Source organism: Hirundo rustica, chromosome Z, assembly GCF_015227805.2.
Source record: "Hirundo rustica isolate bHirRus1 chromosome Z, bHirRus1.pri.v3, whole genome shotgun sequence".
Classification (NCBI taxonomy): domain Eukaryota; kingdom Metazoa; phylum Chordata; class Aves; order Passeriformes; family Hirundinidae; genus Hirundo; species Hirundo rustica.
In genome coordinates this window covers 83,529,196-83,548,953 of record NC_053488.1, presented here as the reverse complement: position 1 = coordinate 83,548,953, position 19,758 = coordinate 83,529,196, and the positions used below count along the sequence as shown (strand labels likewise).

The window sequence follows — 19,758 nt, the reverse complement described above, 5'->3', positions numbered from 1 at the left end:
CAGGAGATTCCAAGTTCAGAAACAAAAAAATCTGAATTCATGAGGAGCACTGGTGATATTTTTTCTTCTAAACTGTTCTAATCAGCTTTGTACAGCAGAATCCCGGCTGGCAAAGGTTCCCCCTCAAGCAAACCACAGGTCAAATACACAGTATTAGTTCCTGAACAGCTACAAGCAGTTACTATTCAATGCTGTGTCTTCTAAATTTTGGTATTACTTGTAGGTATTGAAGTCAATCACAGCAGGACAGAAATGAACAGTGAGCTCTTGAGAGGAAGAAAGAAATAAATACCCCTGCGGAATAATTTCAAGAAAATGGCTAAACACATTACAGCTGAAGAACCGCAGAGTCTTAAGCAATGCAGCTCAGCATAATTACGAGCACACATGAAGCAAAAGCAGCAGTGAATCATTGGAAGAACTGGTCACAAGAGGTATCAACAGTTTCCTGAAATTAACTATTGAACAGCCCTACTGGATTTGTGACATTCTCATCTTTTTGTCTTGCTCTGTTTAAACAAGCAAAAATAATTTTGTACAGGGCAAGATGAAGCAGTGAACTGCACAGTGAGCTGTGTGTGGGTAAAAAAACACCAGAGCCCCAGCACAGGCTGGGGGCCCACTGCCCTCCTCCCATGCACTGCTGGCTACACCTCCCAAAGGTTCCCTGCAGCACTTCCCACCAACAGCTGACTATGGATTGTTCCAGCACTGAGGTTCTCACACACACTTCTGGCCCCACCAGAAGTGTACCAGACAATCTTAGTGATTCTATGTCCTAATGAATTTGTGCTGTTGAGTTTATTAGATCTGAATTTGTCTCATAAAGGGTCAAATTTCTCAAACCAAACAAACCTCACTTGACAATGAAAAAAAAAAATTTATTTTCAATGTTTTCTTTGCTGGAAAAGGTGTGATTGCACAGAGCCTCTCACAGGTTTGGGCTAGAGCTTGTGACACAAGAAATAAACATAATCCACTGGTCCAGTGTGTGTCCACTTGTGTAAAAGTATCTCTGACAAGCAACTGCAGGGCTGGCACCCAAAGTTCACAGCTGATGGGAAATGAGCTCTCCATGAACCTACACATGAAGCCCAGAAGGAAACGGAGAACACTCACTACTCTGACTCACGACACACATTCACATTCACAGGCGTGGGGAGCTGATGGGATCGCCCTACGCAGGGTTTGTCAGCTGTGTGACAAAGCTTTCACAATGGGAAACTCCATGAACTCCTTCCACACCAAATACAACGGGGCCCAGGTACTACAGACAAAAGGGCATGCACAGAAACATATAAAGAAATATTCAAAACCGAAACACTCAAATCCCCTGGCCTAGCCCAAGGTACCTCAGATGTCAGTGAAGCTGCACCAGAACCCTTCTCATGATTCAGTCTCAAAGACACTTCTCATTTTCCAAGCTCTGAACCCTGTTTCCTTACCTTGTAACAGCAACAGCCTGTCCAACCAGCTGCATCACATCTAAAGCAGCTGTCAAGAAAGACAAAAACAAAACAGCAAAACAACCTCAACGTTCCACAAGGCAACCACCTAATGCCAGCAACTAGCTGGTTTACACTTTCAATATAAATTTTAAAAACTATCATTTCTGCTTTAACATCTAGCTGTGCTCACTTGAAAAGTTCAACCATCCCTAAGTTTCCAAAAAAGCTTCCTTTTGCAGCTTCTCTGCATATTCTGTCATCTACATCCAGATGCCAAAATATACCACCAAGAGCCCACTGCTGCTTTGGATAAATACGGTATTATGTGCCAGTGGAAAGTTTTGCAGGATAAACTAAAACTGTACAGCATTGCCAATGCACCTATTCAAATAAGAAAAATTTAGATAATCAGGTCTTTGTTTACAACAAAAGTGTCATTAAAAAAAAAAAAAAAATTAAAAGTACATATGAAAACCCCACACCAGAAAAGCCATCACCCAAGTGCTTTATGTTGCCTTCTACCTTCTGAAACTTCAGGTCCAGGGGAGCACATGAGATTGCAAGAACCTGCACTACCAAAGACAGAAACTCAGCCAGTTGTGTTTTGTTTTGTTGTTTTTTTTTTTTTTTAAGAAAACAGAGTGTATGGGATTGCACTGCTCTTGCATCCAATCATGTTTTAACCAGTCAGCCTATTCCAACCAAACCTGAAGTCTCCAAGATCATTTGATTCCTGCGTGCTTTGTGCAAATCAGAGGATACAAACTTTTTTCATCCCTGCACCACTGAGGCTTACAGAAAATACCTATTTTTGACATGTTTGCACAAGAAAATAACCTAACACATTCAGTAACTGAAGAGTTACAGAAAAACAAATACCTAACAAGAAGGGGTTCTGAAATTAGTCAGAGTCACCTTCAGGGACTGGTTCCCCTGCACGGATTCTGATTTGCCATTTGCTCTGTAATCAAATGGGTGTGAGGTGAGCACAAAGCACCATCACGCCACTGTTACCACTTCATATCCTCTCTGAATAGGTCAGATGACATAATGTGCAAAAGACTAGAAAAAACCCCAAGGTTTCATATAATTATTTTTAAAGACCTGGTTTGCATACATGGTTTGACCCAGTTTAATTAGAAATGTTATTTCCAGCTCAATTTTGTTAAGCGTGGACATGCTCAGTGGCCTGAATCAGGTTTGTCATTTCCCTTTCCCAGCCACATCAGTCATCAAAATGCTCATTTTTTGCATAACTCCATTTCTGTCCACTTTCACAGTGTCCTTAATAGAAGGAGATTACTGCTCAGTTCTTTGAAAACTTCTGTTCACTTCTGTTACCAGCTCGCTCTTCTTTTTAAAAGAGAGTTTGTTTCAGAAAAGTCAGCAACTAAATGGAGTAATTTAATATTCATATTCTAAGGAGCCAATGAGAAAGCACATGGGTTTTAGCACTAACTGGGACAGTAAACGCTGCCCACAGCCAGGGGTGGGTCCAGCTAGTGGTTTTGCCCTCACTGCACTGATATGTGAGAACACAATTTTGTGGCAAAGCATCAAACCTCCTACCTGCTAAAGCTTCCTCTTGTTTTCATCAAGGGGAAAAGAAAAAAAAAAAAAAAAAAAAAAAAAAAAAAAAAAAAAAAAAAAAAAAAAAGAAAAAAAAAAAAAAAAAAAGAAGAAACTATATTCTGCCAAACCTCAAGAGAGCTGTTGTTCTGCTTCACCACCAGGTCCAGGCACACGCCCTGGCACAGCCCGACCCCAGCACCCACGGACCCACGTGAAGGACGTCGGCTGGGACCGCAAGCCCTCAGCAGCACATCTGCAGAAGTGCACGGCTGCACCGAAGGCAAACACAGCACAGGTGGGAATAACAAAAAAAAAAAAAAAAAAAAAAAAAAAAAAAAAAAAAAAAAAAAAAAAAAAAAGCTAAGCCCTGTCTCACCTCCTGTATTGCAAACATTGTTGGCTGATAAAGGGTCCTTCACAAACACTGATGTCCTCCTGGGCCGGCAGGACAGATGTGGCTTATCACATCACAACCAACCCCTGGAATACACCTAGAGAACTGCAGAGCCATCAGCCTGCCCCACGGTGGGGGAAAATGCAAAGGCATCAGCTTCCCCATCTCTCTTTCTGATCATGCTCCCAGTTCTGTAAGGAGAAATCAAAATGCATCATGAAATCTCTGGGGACTTTCCACATCACACAGTGGCTTTTGACAGATCAGACAACAGCTGGCATATGCTCACCTAATCTGAACGTACAACCTCTCCAGAAGATCAGGCAGCATTTACACACAGAGGATTCAACCAGACAGGCTCCCCATTAAGAACCACAATTTATAGACCACAGTGTCATCTCCAGCCCAAACTCAACTGGCACCTACAATCCCTGTCCAGCCCTGGTGTGGCTCAGCATTGCCTCCATCCCAGCACAGGTGCCTGAAGCCTCCCAGCGACCACTAATAGAGCTGGGCTAGAAAGATTATCTCCACATGATAAAGAATTGCTCCATTTTAATATTAATAACTTTGAAAGGGAGAGGTCTGCTGGAACAATGTAAACAATGCAGGATACAGCAACCACAGCAGCTTAGCCAGCCAGATATTTCATATACTCACTATGACATTCAAAGCCCATCTGTGGGACAGACAGAGCAAGTGCCATGCAGGCTCCAACCATCACCCAGCTCTGGTAAGGCCATTTCCTGACTCCTGGTCAGAGAACTATGACTTTGGCAGACATAAGAAGCCAAATGACACTATAAAGCCTGACCAGGAGCTTCCTGTGACTCTTTGAACAGCCTCACAAAGGCGGTAGGTGCTTTGCAAACACAGGCAGAAACCTGAACATACATGCAATGAATTCCCTCGCCAGCATGAAAACACTGAAACTCCATCATCAAGCCAGGGATATGGGCCATGCAAAGTCTTCCAACAGGTGGGTACCTGCAAACTAACATAATGTAAAGAAAGGAAGAGGGGAACGTAGGAAAGGATGAACCCAAAATCCCCTCTGCTCTTTATTCTCCAACATATGCTATCAGTGACCTTAGTTTTCAGTCTTAGTCTTTGTTCTGCATCTTCTTCTACTCAAAAGAGTTCTGACTGATTTCTTCCAAAGTGTCCAGAAGGAAGTTAGTGCATCTCTCTATTTCTTCATCCCTTTTCCACTTTCAGGCACATTTCTGGAGTGCAGGTTACCACACATGCACCTTCTCCCCACGCAAGCCCTTTCTCTGCCAGGTGCCAGCTGGGCACCCAGCAATCTGCACGTGCACCTGCACCCACCAGCCTGGAGCTCAAACGCCTTTGGGAAATGTCAGACTTGCTTAGGCTGATCTGCACATGCACAAAAAGCCCAGTGTGCCCTCAGTGCACCACATTCACTGCCTCAAACGCCCTCCATGCCAGCTGAGCCACGCCAGGCTTCGCTGCATTCACTGGGCACCCCTACTCTTGGATTCCCAGTGTGCCTGCCTGCAACACTTGGCTGTTTTCCACTGGGAGGGACAACAAAGCACAGCCCAGTGTCTCTAGAAACAAACCACCCTTCACCTCCAGGGGAGCCCAAAGCAGGCATGCTCTGGTACCCCTCAGTCATGCATTGGTGCTGCCCATCCTCTTCTGCAGGGCAAAACACAGGAAAACTGGAAGACCCCCACCACAGTAATTTGATTTTCAAAGCACGAGTGGTAACGCCGGTACACAGCTCCTAACTTTACCCTCTGATAGTAATAAAAGGCAATCAGATATTTACTGATACGATTTGGCTTCTGGGGGCAGAATGTCTGCAAGAAGCCTGTTATGATAAATATTTCATGTTAGACTGCAAAAACAAATACTTTTTCTAGCTCTTTCCTTTTTCCATACAACAAGACAACATCATGAACAATCTGTGTAAATAATACATTTGAGAATCCATTATTGAATTCATATGCATATTTCATTATGGTTTTGTTGCATATTTTAGAATAATTGTTCACAGGTTTAAAGCCATGAGTAAAACAGAAGTAGACAAATCTACTGCAACAGAAATAATTAGTAAACTGTTGCTCTTTTGTTATTATTGTTACTCTTACTCTTTTGTTGTTTTTAAATACTGGGGAAATGCCTTGCTAAATTCAGCATAAATTCATATCAAGAAAGACATCTACATTTTATTGAACTTGAGGAATTTTCTTTTCAGAAGGCAATCGCACATCTCTCTTATGCCCTTTTCCTCCAAATGTTTCCATTTTTAGCAGCAGAGATACAAGAAAAAAATTCATTAAAAAGCTTATATCAGATATAGCAACCGCACAGTCAGAAAACGGAATTTAGTAAACTCCAGTATTCAGTATTTTGTTGGTATTTAACCAACAAAATGTCAGTATTTTGCCAACTGGTCTCGCTTTTGGTTGCAAACACTCCTTTCAGAATAGAAAGTCAGAATAATTCACATTAATATTCACATTTCTTTTTGTCATGCCACATTATTTCAGTATGACTGTACCTTTTTTCCTCAATCTATTAAACATCCTGCTGAATTTAAATGTATGCTCAAATGAAGCAAATTAAACGTAATGCTTTGACATTTCAGAAGCAAAGTTTGAAAATGAAAGCCAACTCATTTCTTGACATATTCCCACTCTGGCTTCTCTTGAACCCATGTTTGGATTCAAGTTAAACTGTTTTCAAACAGCTCATTGTTCACTAAGTGGCTGCTAACCAATCTTCACAAATCACCTCCATAAGCACACTAATTCCTCCTAACCGAAATCCCAAGAAAGACACTTCACAAAAACAAGGGCTGCCTCCATTTTAACAGCTACACTCACAAGAAGAGCTCAGTTTTCAGCAAATTCATGGTTTCAAGTTATGATGAGAAGCAGAGGCAAGAAGAGAAGCAAGATCTCCTGATCCACAGCTGCCCGCATCAGCCCCTCTCTCACCTTTATGAAAAAGTGCTCCTAAAGGCACTGTCCCAGATCACACCCCAGCTATTACACAGGTGCCAATAACATTACAGGACACTGAAAAGGTCACAGTTTGCTACAAAGCGTGTCTTCTGGACTTCTCAGTTGTAATATCTCAGACGTTACTAAAAATTAATATTTTCAGTTGTGGGAAGCAGGGGATGGGGAAGAAACAACCTTTGAGTAGGTGCTTTTAAAGCAAATCTTGAAAACCTTTCAGGAATTCTAGAAGCTCAGTAGGTTACAAGGGCAGACACAAGGGACTTTGAAAAATAAAAAGCCTACTATAAACAGCTGAAAAATAGTTTCTTCTTCCATTTTAGGAAACCAACTCATTTGTTGTTCTTTTTATTATGCTCCACTAGCTATAGCCCAGAGGTACCAAAGAATGACTTTCAAAAAAACACGTGCACTCTTCAGGATATTAAAGCAGACTTGGAAAGTATAATCCATAAGGAACTCTAAGAAAGAATCAGAGACACAAAGATAAGGTGACCTGCCCTCATCAGGCTATAAAATCCTGTAGTTCACTGTGAAAAAAGTAGTTACTGAAGCTAACCTGCCATGGGAATCAGCTCAAACATCTATAAACAACGCACTAGATTTTCTGCTGTTTAAAATTAAGTAATATCCTGTCATTCATTCATTAACTGTCATAGCTATGGGTTTCTGGACTGCAAATAGACAATTAAGAGTTTCCCCAAGTTCCACAAATTTATATATCATACACAATGAAATTACTTCTGAGTAGGTCAGATACTGCAAAACTCAGACCCATGAAGCTCTGATCACACTGATGTGCACCTGCACGTCGGCATAAATCTGGATGCTATTGGGCAGTCCAGTCAGGATTACTGAGATCAATGTCACTAGTGAGGTGCTTAAAGCACAGTGAACCACTTGAGCAGGGAATTAAGAGCTTGAACTACTTCCTACTACACTCATATTACCACCAGTGCATTTTTAGCACATTCTCCTACCTTCAAAATAGCATGACCCAGTGACAAAATCTGAAGTGTTATGCAACGTGAGCTCAAAATGCCAAGAGTTTAAGATGAAAATGCCTTGTATTCTCCCACATGGACTTTTAGGTCCAAAACACAGAGGACCTAAAAGCAGCAGGCCTGTCAACAAATTATTTGCAAGGATTTTACTACTCTCTAATGGCACATCTCATTATTGTACATTGCTGTGTTCAGTCAGAGTCCTTATTGTATAGAGGCACTCAATAGCAGAGAGGTTTTTTCACATCCTTACTCTTCTATTTTTGATAAACTAGTTTGGCTCCTAAGAATTTTAATCAAGTTCCTCTGAAATATTCACTAACTAGAAGCAGGACTTCATAATTTGCTAATTAATTTCGCATGTTTGATCCATTATTTTAAAAGCCAGTGCTGAATACAGTTTGGCACTGCCATGTAAATAGGCAGGGAAGCCAAGATTAAAAAAAATCAAACACAACCCCAAACCTCTAAAAAACCCCAGCATAAAAACGCTCCTGACTCTGACAACTGAATACACACCATAAACTACCTATGTTATATGTATAAATATGGGGGGGGGGGGCTTTCAAATATAAGGGAAGGGGGGGGGATGTGTGTGTGTGTGTATCGTCCAAGCTGGAAATTCACACTCTAATAGGCTGGGTTGATAGTAGGTAGGTTTTGAACTCAAACTGAGACATGGAAAAGACCATGATTCCACCTTCTGCTAAAAGCAGAGACTTAGGTTACACTAACTGAGACAGTGTCAAACACCCTTGGATATTTCCAGCAAGGGTGATCTCACAACCACCATGAGAAACCTATTCCAGTGATAACTCATTCCCATGGTACAGAATTTTTTTCTTACATCCAAATGAAACTTCTCCTGAGCAATCCATCTACCCTGTGCATCCCTGTATTGGCACCTCCTGTACCAACCATCATTGAAGCACTTGAAAACTGTGACTAAACCGCCCTCAGCTTTCTCTCCCAAGGCTCAAAAAATCCAATTCCTTCAGCCTTTCTTTCTTTAACCCACTAAATGTTTTGGCTTCCTCTTGTTGAATCCTCTCTGGTTTCTCAGCGTCTCTCTGGGACTGAGGGTGCAAAGATGAGACACAGTACTCCAGGTGTGGCCTAACAAGAGCATGGAAAATAATCACATCTCCTGATTTGCTTGCTAGGCTCTTGCTGACCCAGTCCAAGGAACAGTTTGCCTTCCTTGTGTCAAGGGTGCCAATTCCACACCCCTTCCGATGGGGAAAGAAAAGGACAATCATGGTGTGGAAGCAATAAGAAAGGCATGGAGACATTTATGGGAGTGTATATAGGATTTGCAGACAACTGAGAGAAGTTGAAGAAATATACCTGGTAGCATGCAGACTTATTAAAAACTGAAGAAGTTAAATACCAAAACCCCAACCCATGCCTCCTCTAGAGTATTACCGGTATTGCAGCCCTACATTCTTCCGTTTTCAAGGCAACCCGTTCATAACCACAACAGCATTTCGTACCTTATTACAACAGCAGCAGCACAGATTAAGTTTAGACATACTCCTGAGAGAGAACCCTGTGGCCAGGAGCAGCAGACAATCTCCAGTATTTGTTTGCACAAGCCAACCAAGGATCTGTGCAATGAGGCGCTGACTCCATCCCAAGCATTGCTGGCAGAGACTTTATACACTGCTGCCTAATGTAATTAAATAGTTTTCATGTGGACAAGATAATCAGCTCCTCTACTGATGCCATGATGATTTTTGCCTTTTCTTTTTTTATACCTTTTATGTATTCTCATACCCTTAGCATGCACACTTGTAATTCTTTAAGCCTGGTATCTTAGCATAGTCCTGCTATTCTGCTAGGGCAGGACACCAAACATTCTAAAGGCCTCACAGCTGAAGGCTGCAAAATCTTATGCTATCTTGAGAAACCAAGGGCCCCTCTAGAACACATCCTGAAAACTAGGATTAGGCCCACCTCGGGGGGAATACTTTAGAATAGGGACTTGTCACACTATTTGTTTAAGCCTCTCATTGGGACATCTTTGTTAAGAGACGCTAATTTACAAGGTCTATAAAACTGTATGCATAATCTACTGTGTGTGTGCATTTTGGCGTATTCCACCTCGACAAGCTGTTGCACCAAAAGGAAACTTATTAAATACTGATGTAAAAACCCTTTATTCCTTAACTGTGTCTAGCTCTTAATTTTAGGACCAAGAAATAGGCATCGCTACCAAAAACTGAAATAAAGCAAATGGATAGACAAACAAGCGCTTTTACCAACTGCTAGTGAAACAGAGAGTAGCACTTTGTCGTTTCTATAGAGTACAACTGATTTCTCCTCTTGACTCATCAAAATCTCAGTGCCTTGAGACTAAGATTAGCTTGAAAACTGTAACTCACCACAAATGACAACAAAACAACCTGAGATTATGCGTAATTTTTAACGTCTCTGCAGCACTCTGGAGACTCTGAAATTCCATTTCAGCCCCAAGGCACCATCTTTGGAAAGTGGCTACCTCTGACCCACCCACAGAAGGGATGGTTTTAAGGTTTTCAGTTTATACTCTTTCGCCCTCTGGATTATGCTGAACATAAATGTAATCTTTCTTACATTCAACCTTCCCGGTGCTGCCATTAATTAAGGTTTTCAATACAGTCCATAGATTATAACACTCCATAACATGGCATGGTTGGGTGATTCTTTCCACACACTACCCAGTCTCAAAAAACTCCATGTTCCTTCCCCCTACCACTCCCAACTCAACTACATCAGCCAGTTAGTCAGTGAAATATTCATATTCCATGAAGAACTTAACAGACTTTCAAATTAAGATAAACTGAAATGTCGTATTTATGTTTTGCTGCACTCCTGCCGCTCTACATCAACAGCAAAGTAACTCATAACTCACATCAGCAACTGAACCATGATTCAATGCCAAGAATCAACTGTGTTAAAAAAAACACAAAAAACAACTAACTTAAACCCCATACACTTCCTTACCCAGACCTGCTTCCTTTTTGTATCGAGTTCTATGTGACTGCAGAGAAATAAAAATATTAGCTGTGCAGAGTCACTGCAGGAAGGCAGGGTTGCTTCCAGCCCTGCCAGGCCTCAGCAACAGCACTGCTGCTTCTTCATCTGCTGCATTCCTGGGAAACCACATCTTCCCTCTTGACTCTCACAGCTCCAAACCAGAGCACCTTTCTCAAGTTCCCTGTGCCCTCAGACTCAAAGATGCAACCATTTTGCACACACAGCAGCTGCAGATCTTTCAGGGTTTATCATCAGCCTCCAAGATGATGTGCCAAAAAACATCAGCCCCTGGCCTCTCTTCCCCTAGGCCACGGAAAAATGGCAAGCCCAGGAGAAGGCTAATCCACATCACTAAATAAGGAAGACAAAAGTCCTCATCAGGTGCCTCTTGACATCAGAAAACTGTTGCTGACCTCACTGGCCCATGAAAACTTCATAAGGATGAAGACTGTCAGAACATGGCTGAATGAGAAGGATTAGGAAAAATCCCTCTTCATCTTGCCAACTGAAAAAACAGAGCAGCCATAAACTCAGAGTCACAGTCTCCTCTGGAGCTCAGGAAGAACTGTGCAACCCAAACACTTCAAAAATGGCAACCACTTCAGCTGCCCCCCATATCTCCCTTTCCCCATCCACTCAACAGAAAAATGACCCTGCATTAAAAATGGGAACATAGAAAATCCATTAACAGGCTTCTAAAGAAACCCCTCTCATCAAAGATTATGAAACTAACAGAAGTCTTTGGGAAAAAAAAAAAAAATCACTTCCTCCAAACTCACAGTTTAGCTTTTACTAAACACACAAGCACAGACCAGCACACAACTGTTCTACATCAAGGGTGATGGACCATCACTATCCAGCACTCCAGAGCCATGGAGTCCATACAGTTAAACTCCTAGAGGTATATGGGAGCAGGCAAAGAACTCATGACAGTGACATGTCCCAGCAGATCCCAAGGACTTCCAAGTGACACCTTCAGCCTTCTCACTTCCTCCCAGATGACACTGACTGTTACATGACATGAAACACCACTCTGCTGTCTGAAGGTCCTTAATGATTAGCAGCTCTATAAACCCTCAGAAATGCTGGCCCTCATACTTTGGAGAGCAGCCTCTCATGCCCTCCATACTCACTTCCATCCCTGGCCTCAACAGTACACAGGAGGAGGGATAGATCTTGCCAGAAGCAGTGCATGGGACATTCAGAAACTTGTCTTTCCCATATGTATTCAATGGAGATGTTGCAGAGACTGGACACAATCTGACCTTCAGCTCCTCAACCTTGAGGAGACAAAGGCATGAAAGAGCCAACACTCATATTTCCCAACCATCAACAAATGCACTATTTCCAACTACTTTCAGTTTTCCCTTACTGTCAGGGAAGACTCTGTCCTACTACCTCCCATGGCAGTATTCTGAATCACCTCTTACATAGGATTGTTCTTTGGATTCCAACACATGGAAACCAGGAATTAACTGGGAAACTCACCAGTCATTTCAAGAGGTAATGAAGCCTAAGTCTCGTGAATTCTGGGTACCATCAGATTTTTTTCACATCTAATTTACACTTCCCAAAGGTTGAAGATGCCAGTACTGGCATATTTACGTCCTACTACTTCATAACTTGTAAAAAAATCTGCTGGCTTTTAGTCAGCTATTATACACAAATCTTTACAACATTTCTACTCAGCTCTGGCATTGTTATGTGTACAATTCATACTTCTTCCACTTCATTTTAAAAGACCCTGAACTGGAACTGGAATAATGCAGTATGAATAATACTCTCCTTCGATAAATCTGTTAAACATGGTTTTCCAAATCTAATGACGAAGCCTCAAAATTTTATTTTCATTTTATAGAGTTGCATACATTAAAATATGAATCATCTTCACAGCCAACAAAGCAATTTAATAACCCTGAATATAATTTATTTAGCCTGAAATAAGTTTTTCTTTGATTGCGTGCAAATTACTGTGGGTAGTTTCTGAATGTGTGGAACAATCTAACGCCTCAGGAGAATAAAAACTTGCTCTAATGATATGAGTAAAGAATATGGAAAACAGAGACTACTTTATAACTTAAATATTTATAATCACAAGCCTATACCAGACAAACTGCAAAATTATTCCAGAATTCCGTTCATTTACTCTACCAGTCCTAGCACTTTGTACATCAGAGGACATACTACAAAGAAGTTAAAAAGAAAAGTGAGTATGAGCCTAACTTCCCAAGCCCATTGCAGAAGCAGCTGCTCCACTGCAGCTGCCCTCCTGAGCAAACAGACATTTGCTCTGGGTGCAAGGCCAGCATTAGGCAGACACCACTGGACAGACACCACCCAAGAACATTCAGGTAGTGCTCAGTGTCTGCAGGAGGATTTCCAAACACACTGAAGCTTTGGAGTGTGTGAAGATTGCTCACAACAGCGACAGAGCCGACTGCCAAGTGTGGAATGTGCATTCTGCATCTGTCCAGCCTGGCTGTCATTACCACCTTCTTCAACAGCAGGTTTCACCATCATGGTCCCGCTAAGAGCAGCTCCATTCCCAAACAACCCCCAGCAGAACACCCCACTGACCACAGGTACTTGTTTGACCAAAGCCTCAGCTAGGGGTTACGCAAAGCCCCTCACTCCACAGTGCAGGATGCACGTGCACAAAGCTTCCCCTCAGTGCCCCCAGCCCTTTGAAACTCTTTCTCTCAGTGCCTTCCTCAGATGTTCCAGCCAGTCCAAGTGCAGAACGAGCAGAGACTCAAATCACCCCATTTCCAGAGCTGTCAGACCCTGGTCTCTCACATGCTCAGTGGCGAGCAGCCTTTGGGTACAATTTTAAATTGTCACTGTCAATATTTCTTGCACATTTTGGCAAATAACATTCTAGTGAGCTACATGGCAGCTCAAAACATTTTCTTTTGCAGCAGAGGAACAAACTATGTTGCTCCTTTCTGCTTCTGCCATTAAAAATCAGCTGATTCATACTCAACATTCATAAAAGATGACTAGATTGAACTTTTTCTTTCCCAATATAAAATAAATCCAGACACAAAAAGAAAGCCAACTATTTCACAGAACATTCAGGAGGTTTGGGATCTTTTTACAGGTAAGAAACAACAGCAGCTACAAATCTTTCTTGGCTTCTAGTCTGACCATGTGAACCCCCGAGCACATATTTTTAATTCAGCAGGATTAAAAGCAGTATCTGAATGACAATCTCAGAAACAACACAGACTTCACCACCACGAAGAGCTACGCAAGAAAGATCCTGTCTCTGACATAAAAATTGTAATAAAAAAACTGGTAGCATGGGAAAAGGGAGACTTCCCAGAATTGCTCCTGTAAAGCACTTTCCAGAACCTGTAACTTCAAAGGGAAAGTAAAATGTGATTACAGCAGATCTCCCACCAGAGGATGGACACCAGTACACAGCATGTACTCAGTGCGCTGGAGAAAGAACAATCCTGCATTGCTACACCAGGACCCTTGTGCATTTTTCAAGAGAGGGATCAATGCACAAAGAGCCTGCACACACACAAGGACTTGCCAAGCAGCGGCTTGTCTGCAGCGGGACCTGAGGAAGAAACAACACCAGACTTATTCCAGTGCCACTACTCTTCTGATGTACCTGCAAGGGTTTCAGCAGCATGGCCTTTTCCTTCCTCTGTCTACATTCTTGAAATGGGAACTTGGTTCTCTATTTAATCAAAATCATTTCCTCTTCTTAAATCACCTTTAGGGAAGGCTTCACAGTGAAAGAACACTTTTCTAGGCTTGTTGTTACAACTAAAGTAACCTGTGCACTGCATAGTGTACAGAGACCTACGCTGTGGCATACAATGTTAATTGCTGTAGTTTCTTGTTTGGTGGTTCTGCTTCGATATCACAGTGACAAAGGTAATGACAGAAATCAAAGACTTCATTGCCTGCCTGCAGAGCAGGGCTAATTGACACCTCTCTCTTGAAGAGCACTGCTGCCTGAGTTCTGAGCTTCACCCAATCCAGGCCAAATCTAGCCATCACTGATGTACATTTCTGCCAGACACCTTTTAAATAATTTTGAAAAAGAGAAAGTAAGCACACAGCAGAGGGAATTCAGTACAAAAGCCATTTATGTGACCTGTGGCAGCAAAGAGACATGAAAACAGAACAGAAGGAAGGGCCATGGAATTTCACAGGTAGTATTTTTCATTATGCAGAAAAGAGTGCAAGATAAACCAGACTATTACTGGAACAACTGTCCGCCTTCTTAAATGGTGCTCACTTCTGCTTTATGTAATACAGCTTTATGAAGAACAGCATCCCAAATTAAAGAGGCATCCAAACCTTATAGACTTGTCCATATGTCCCATTTCCAACAACCTGCACCAGCTCAAATATTCCCGCAGGGTCCTGCAAAAAGCAGAAAAAATAACATTATTTGGATTAGAGCAACCACTTCATAACAGAAACTAATTGTACACCATCAAAATGAAATGTCATCCCCTAATGCTCTGCGTTACACACTAAATGGGAAATTGCGATACCACATCATAAGAAATGCATTAATATTTAAGTTTTCAGTAAAGTTTTGCAAAACTCTATATACAAAACAACTCTTTGAAGATCAGCAGGATGGTACAACAGCAGATACAACAAATAAATTAACGTGTGTGAAAAATACTAGAATTCAGCTGCTGACTCAGCTTACAGTAGAATAAGGAAAAACTCCAAGTTCCTAAGCCTTACCAGACTGAGCTAGCCTGGAGGCTGAGCTGCTGTCCTCTGCTGTGAAACCCTTGGTATGAGTAATGCAACAAAGGAAAAAACCTAAAGAGCAAAACTGAAAAATTGTAATATAAAGCACCTGAGCCCAGTTACCTTAGTGAAGGGAAATGTACCAAACCAGGCAACCCTAACTTACAGGCAGGCTGAGAACACTCAACTCTCCTGTTCTGCAAACATAACAAAGTGAATTTGACTGAGGTATTGAACTCTTGGCTCTGAACCCAAAGTAAATTGCTGTTAATTTACATGAAAGATGAACGAGTCAGGTGATCAGTCCACCACTCCACATGAACCAACTTCTATTCTTGTGCTATAGCACCAGTTGCTCTAACAACCAACCACTGCAGCAGAGGTTCTCCTGCAGCATTGCTGCAACCCCTCAGGTACAGGCAGCCCATCCTGTTGCAAGAGATGGGCAATGCTCTCTCCTGAACGACTGAGTACATTAAAAAATCTCGTGCTTCAGTTAAAACTCACTTGAGCTAGATTTACTTAAAACCATTAATAACTCAAGAGATCAGTTTCTTGGTTTCTGGCTAAGCCATTCATCACCCTGCTCATTTCTTGCCATGGTATGACTGACAGTTTTATATAAAATATTATTAAGTCCATGTGTTAGTTTTACCACATCTGTTTCAGCAATCTGTCATGTCAGTTAATGCCTACTGCTGAGGGTTTTGATACAGAAAAACGTTATCTCAGAAGTACAACTTCTATGCCCCTGGCTGCAAAACATCCTTCTTTTAGGGGTATCAAGCTACTCTCCACTCCACTTATAGGTAAATCTTTTAATATAAATAATTCTTTTTTCATATCTGATATGGACACATTTACCTTGGCAAAATCCCAGTGGAAACAGAGAGGCTTTTCTTCTGAGCAGATTCTACCTTTATTGGCACAACTATCATGGTAAATGCCAAGAGCTTTCAGAGCAACACAGCCCAGACCTCCATAGCTGAAAGTACTAATGAGTTAATTTGGTTTTAAGTTAAATGAGTTCTAATCTTAAACTTCCTGGACTGTCAACCTTACAACTTTTTCTTTTTTCAAAAAAACAATGTGTAAATCAGATCAAGATAACTTACTTTTTACTCATGCAGGTCAGTCTGTGTCTTTTTTCTTCTTCCTCTTATTTTAAAACAAGTCAGTAAGCCTTCTAGACATAAACCCCAATTCCAAAAGCCCTCACTAAAAAGGAAATCAGTGGGAACGCTCACATATGGACCTAAGCACAGGCATAAGAATGCCTACAAGACTGGACCTCACTGAAATTTTCTTTGCTTTCTTCTCCTTTCCTCATGTTACGTTTTTACTAGTCTGGATAAAAACAAATGCTTTACTTCGGTGGGGTTGGAGTCAGCAAATAAACCATCGCTACTGCTTAAGCAGCTGGTGGGTGGTACAAAACCTCTGCTTCACCTGCAACCTCTGCACAGAACTGTGCTGTGGCAGCTCATGGTCCAGGCAGTGAAACTCACAGCAGCTCTCGGAGGAACTCTCCCAGCAAAGGGCTTCTATGCCTCATTATCTACTGCACTCCATGGGAAGCACGAGCAGCACCCCAGTTCCCCACCCCTCCTGCAGAAAGCAGCATTGGTGAATTAAGAAGTGCCCAGAGTGCACAGAAACCCAGAGAAACCTAAACGGCATTTTCAACTTGGACTTTGCGACTGCCTCTCTCACTTAAATGTATGCTGTCTTCAAGCTTCATCTCCAAGCTTATTTATTATGCAAATACAGTCATTTAAGTAAATCAAAATTAGCTTGTCTTTCCTTTTTCAATAAATTTAATTCTGATTTACCATACTAATAGTTTGCTTCTAAAGCCTTCCAACACTCTAGGAAAGACCCCAACAATAATCTAAATAAACATTAGCATTGAAGTTAATATACTGCAAATCCTATCCTGTCCTTGCTAGCAAGTTGAGCATTAGCATCTCAAGCCTCCACAGGTCTGAGTGCAGCCAAACACTTGGCCATCTCTTTTCTTTTAATCAGGACACCACAGTGAACCAAGCCTTGTTACGAGTCATAAAGGATATTAATCTGGGCTCTGGTCCTTGGATTGCCCTTGTTTGCTTGGATATCAGCACTGCATTGTTTGCTGGCATTCTACACAATGGGCCACCTTCTTAATTATCCTGGAGTTACATATCATTGTTGATGTAGTGCTTCCTCTCAGCTACCACTTAAGCCCATGGCCCAGCTAACCCTTCACCAGCCAGCACCTGCCAAATTGCTAGATTCCCTTTGAAAGATGCCAAAGTACCTGCCTGAACATTCATCACTCTAAGGTTAATTACCATCATACACCGTACCATATGGTGACTACCTTGGCTCCCCTCGAGTCATCTGCAGCGCACTCAGAAAGCCAGAGCAAGACTAGTGACTCAGGGGCACCCAGGCCACATCCATCTCCTCTGCAAGGTGGAATAAAAAGTAACACATGCAGCAAGAGCACGACCAAAATGCACTTTTCAAATCCCTGCAGCTAAAGAAGATACAGGTGTCTGAAGCACAGGTTCTTCTACACGGCCTCTGTGCCTAATGCAGAGTTCAGGGGCTTTTTAGCCTCTGACTACCCTGGTGAACCCAGCAACATTAGGAAACCACAGGCCCCTTTCTTTCCAGGGAATGGGGAGAGCCCTGGTGGAGGGGAGCAGGGGACTCAGTTTGAAAATGACCCTGCTCACAAATGTGGGAGGCTGGAGCACAGCACCAGGCAGCTCCCACCGGCCCCAGGAACACCTCAAACACAGCAAAATCAAGGGACCTTGTCTTTAAATCATTTCTACAGCTCAGCCTCACCTGCCTTCCATTTCCTATTTAGCACAAACCCCAAACTGAGGCTGATGTGCTCAGAAGGGTTTCTTCCCAAATGAGACATTTATCCCTTCCCCAGTTGAGGCTGAAATTCACAGTGCTCTCAGCCTTTGGAGGCTGTGAATCAGACGGTTCTGTCACAAAGCCTGCTGTCTGCTTTGGAGAATGACTCCTTTTCAAACTCACACTATTTCCTTATTTATTTAAGAAGATGAGATTCATCTACTAAAGCTCTAAAGAACTTCCATTATTTTGCCTTACACCCCATGGCAGAGCCAGATTAAACTTCAGCTTGCTTAGCCAGAAGCCTGCCATCCTTCCTGACTTTACTGTCCACGCAGCTTTTCCTCTTTCTGCCTCCAGTCTGGAACACCCTCCTCGCCATGTGAATATCGCAAAGGCTTCTCCCAGCCTCCTTTCTTTTTCTCCCCTGATACTTTTAGCAAGTGGCTTGCTTTGGTTTCACAGCCTGGGGATGACTGCTTTTTGCCAGAATTGAACCCTTCCCTCCTCTTCCATCGACAGCGCTCCACAAAAGACCTGTTTGGGTTGGATGGGCTGCTTGGTGGTCAGCTCCTAAGTAAAAAGTGCAAGTGGAACTCGGGAGCATCACACACAGCCCTGTTACCACTTTGGGGATGTGAAACACTGACAGCACAGCTTTCAATGTGGCCAAAGTCCGGCTTACATTAAAAACATAAGAAGATAACAATAAAAATTTACAGCAAACCAGGTGAATGTTGACTTTTTTTAGCTTGGGGGAAGAAGGGAGATAAAAGATCCCAGACGTCAATAACAACAAAAAAGGCCACAAAAGCCAAACCCCCACGCACATATTTTCTTCCAGAAGATCCTAGTGTCCCATTTATTTTCTCTCCACAGCATTCACAACACCTTTAGGGACGCCGGCAGGCATTATTCATTATCCTGGCAGGGAAAGGAGCCGGGGCGGCGCAGCGCTCCCAGCCGGGCAGCGCGGCGCTCCCGCTTGGCTCCGACCAGCCAAGGGAGCGCGACCTCTGGAGCCCGCGGGCTGCGGGACCGGGGCGGGGAGAGCCCCGAGGCTGCACCCCCGAGCAGCCCGAACCCCCCCCCGGCATCAGCGCTGCCCGTGCGGGCACGGGCGGCATCGCCCCGCTGTCCCCGCCAGCACCGCGGCTGTCCCACGCTCCCCGCAGCGCTTCGCCCCAAGCGCGGCGCGGCGGAACCCCCTCGGACAAGCGGAAAACGCGGGGTGCAGCCCCTTACCCCTGGGTAAAGGGTCCCCCACCCCTCCCCGCCGCGGGGCAGCCCCCGGCCGTCCTTACCCGCAGCGCCGCCAGGTCGATGCCGTCCAGGCTGCGGGCCATGGCTCCGCCGCCCCGAGCTAACGGTGCCGCGGGCGGCCCGCGCCGGCCCGGCCGTGCCCCGGCGGGCGCAGGGAGCCGGGCATGCCCGGCCGGCCCCAACGCCCTCCCCGGCCCGGGCGGCCGCCGCCGGCAACTTTGGCGGAGAGAGCAGCTCGGGAAAAAGTTTGCGAGGAAGTGACGTGCGGCGCCGGCGGGGGTCGGGGCCACCTGCCGCCGGCGGGGCGGGGGCGGCCGCGCTCTGCGCCCCACGCGGGGACGGGGGGGGGGGGGGGGGTGGGGATCGCCGCTGGAATATGGGATATGGGAGTTTCCCTGCTCGCGCCGCCCCACGAGGGGCCGGGAAGAGCCGGGCCGGGAGCGGGGACCCCTCTGTCGCCGCAAGCTCCGCGTTCC

At 43.7% G+C, this 19,758-nt stretch overlaps 1 protein-coding gene across 5 annotated transcripts in view; it reads right to left on the bottom strand.

The window, feature by feature from the left end:
* LOC120765113 (mitogen-activated protein kinase kinase kinase kinase 4-like) overlaps positions 1–19,366 on the bottom strand; it is a 93,706-nt gene extending 74,340 nt beyond the window's left edge. For 4 of the 5 annotated variants that reach the window (XM_040089449.2, XM_040089450.2, XM_040089451.2 and 1 more), the window contains exons 1-2: positions 19,324–19,366; positions 14,753–14,818 (exon numbers count right to left, since the gene is read on the bottom strand). In XM_040089449.2, coding sequence (XP_039945383.1) covers positions 14,753–14,818; positions 19,324–19,365 — 108 coding nt within the window. In that variant the 5' untranslated portion in view covers position 19,366. Of the gene's footprint in view, positions 1–14,752; positions 14,819–15,154; positions 15,219–19,323 lie in introns of those variants that run through there. The other variant, XM_040089453.2, reaches the window with a different exon arrangement.
* Between the last annotated feature and the right edge of the window lie 392 nt (positions 19,367–19,758).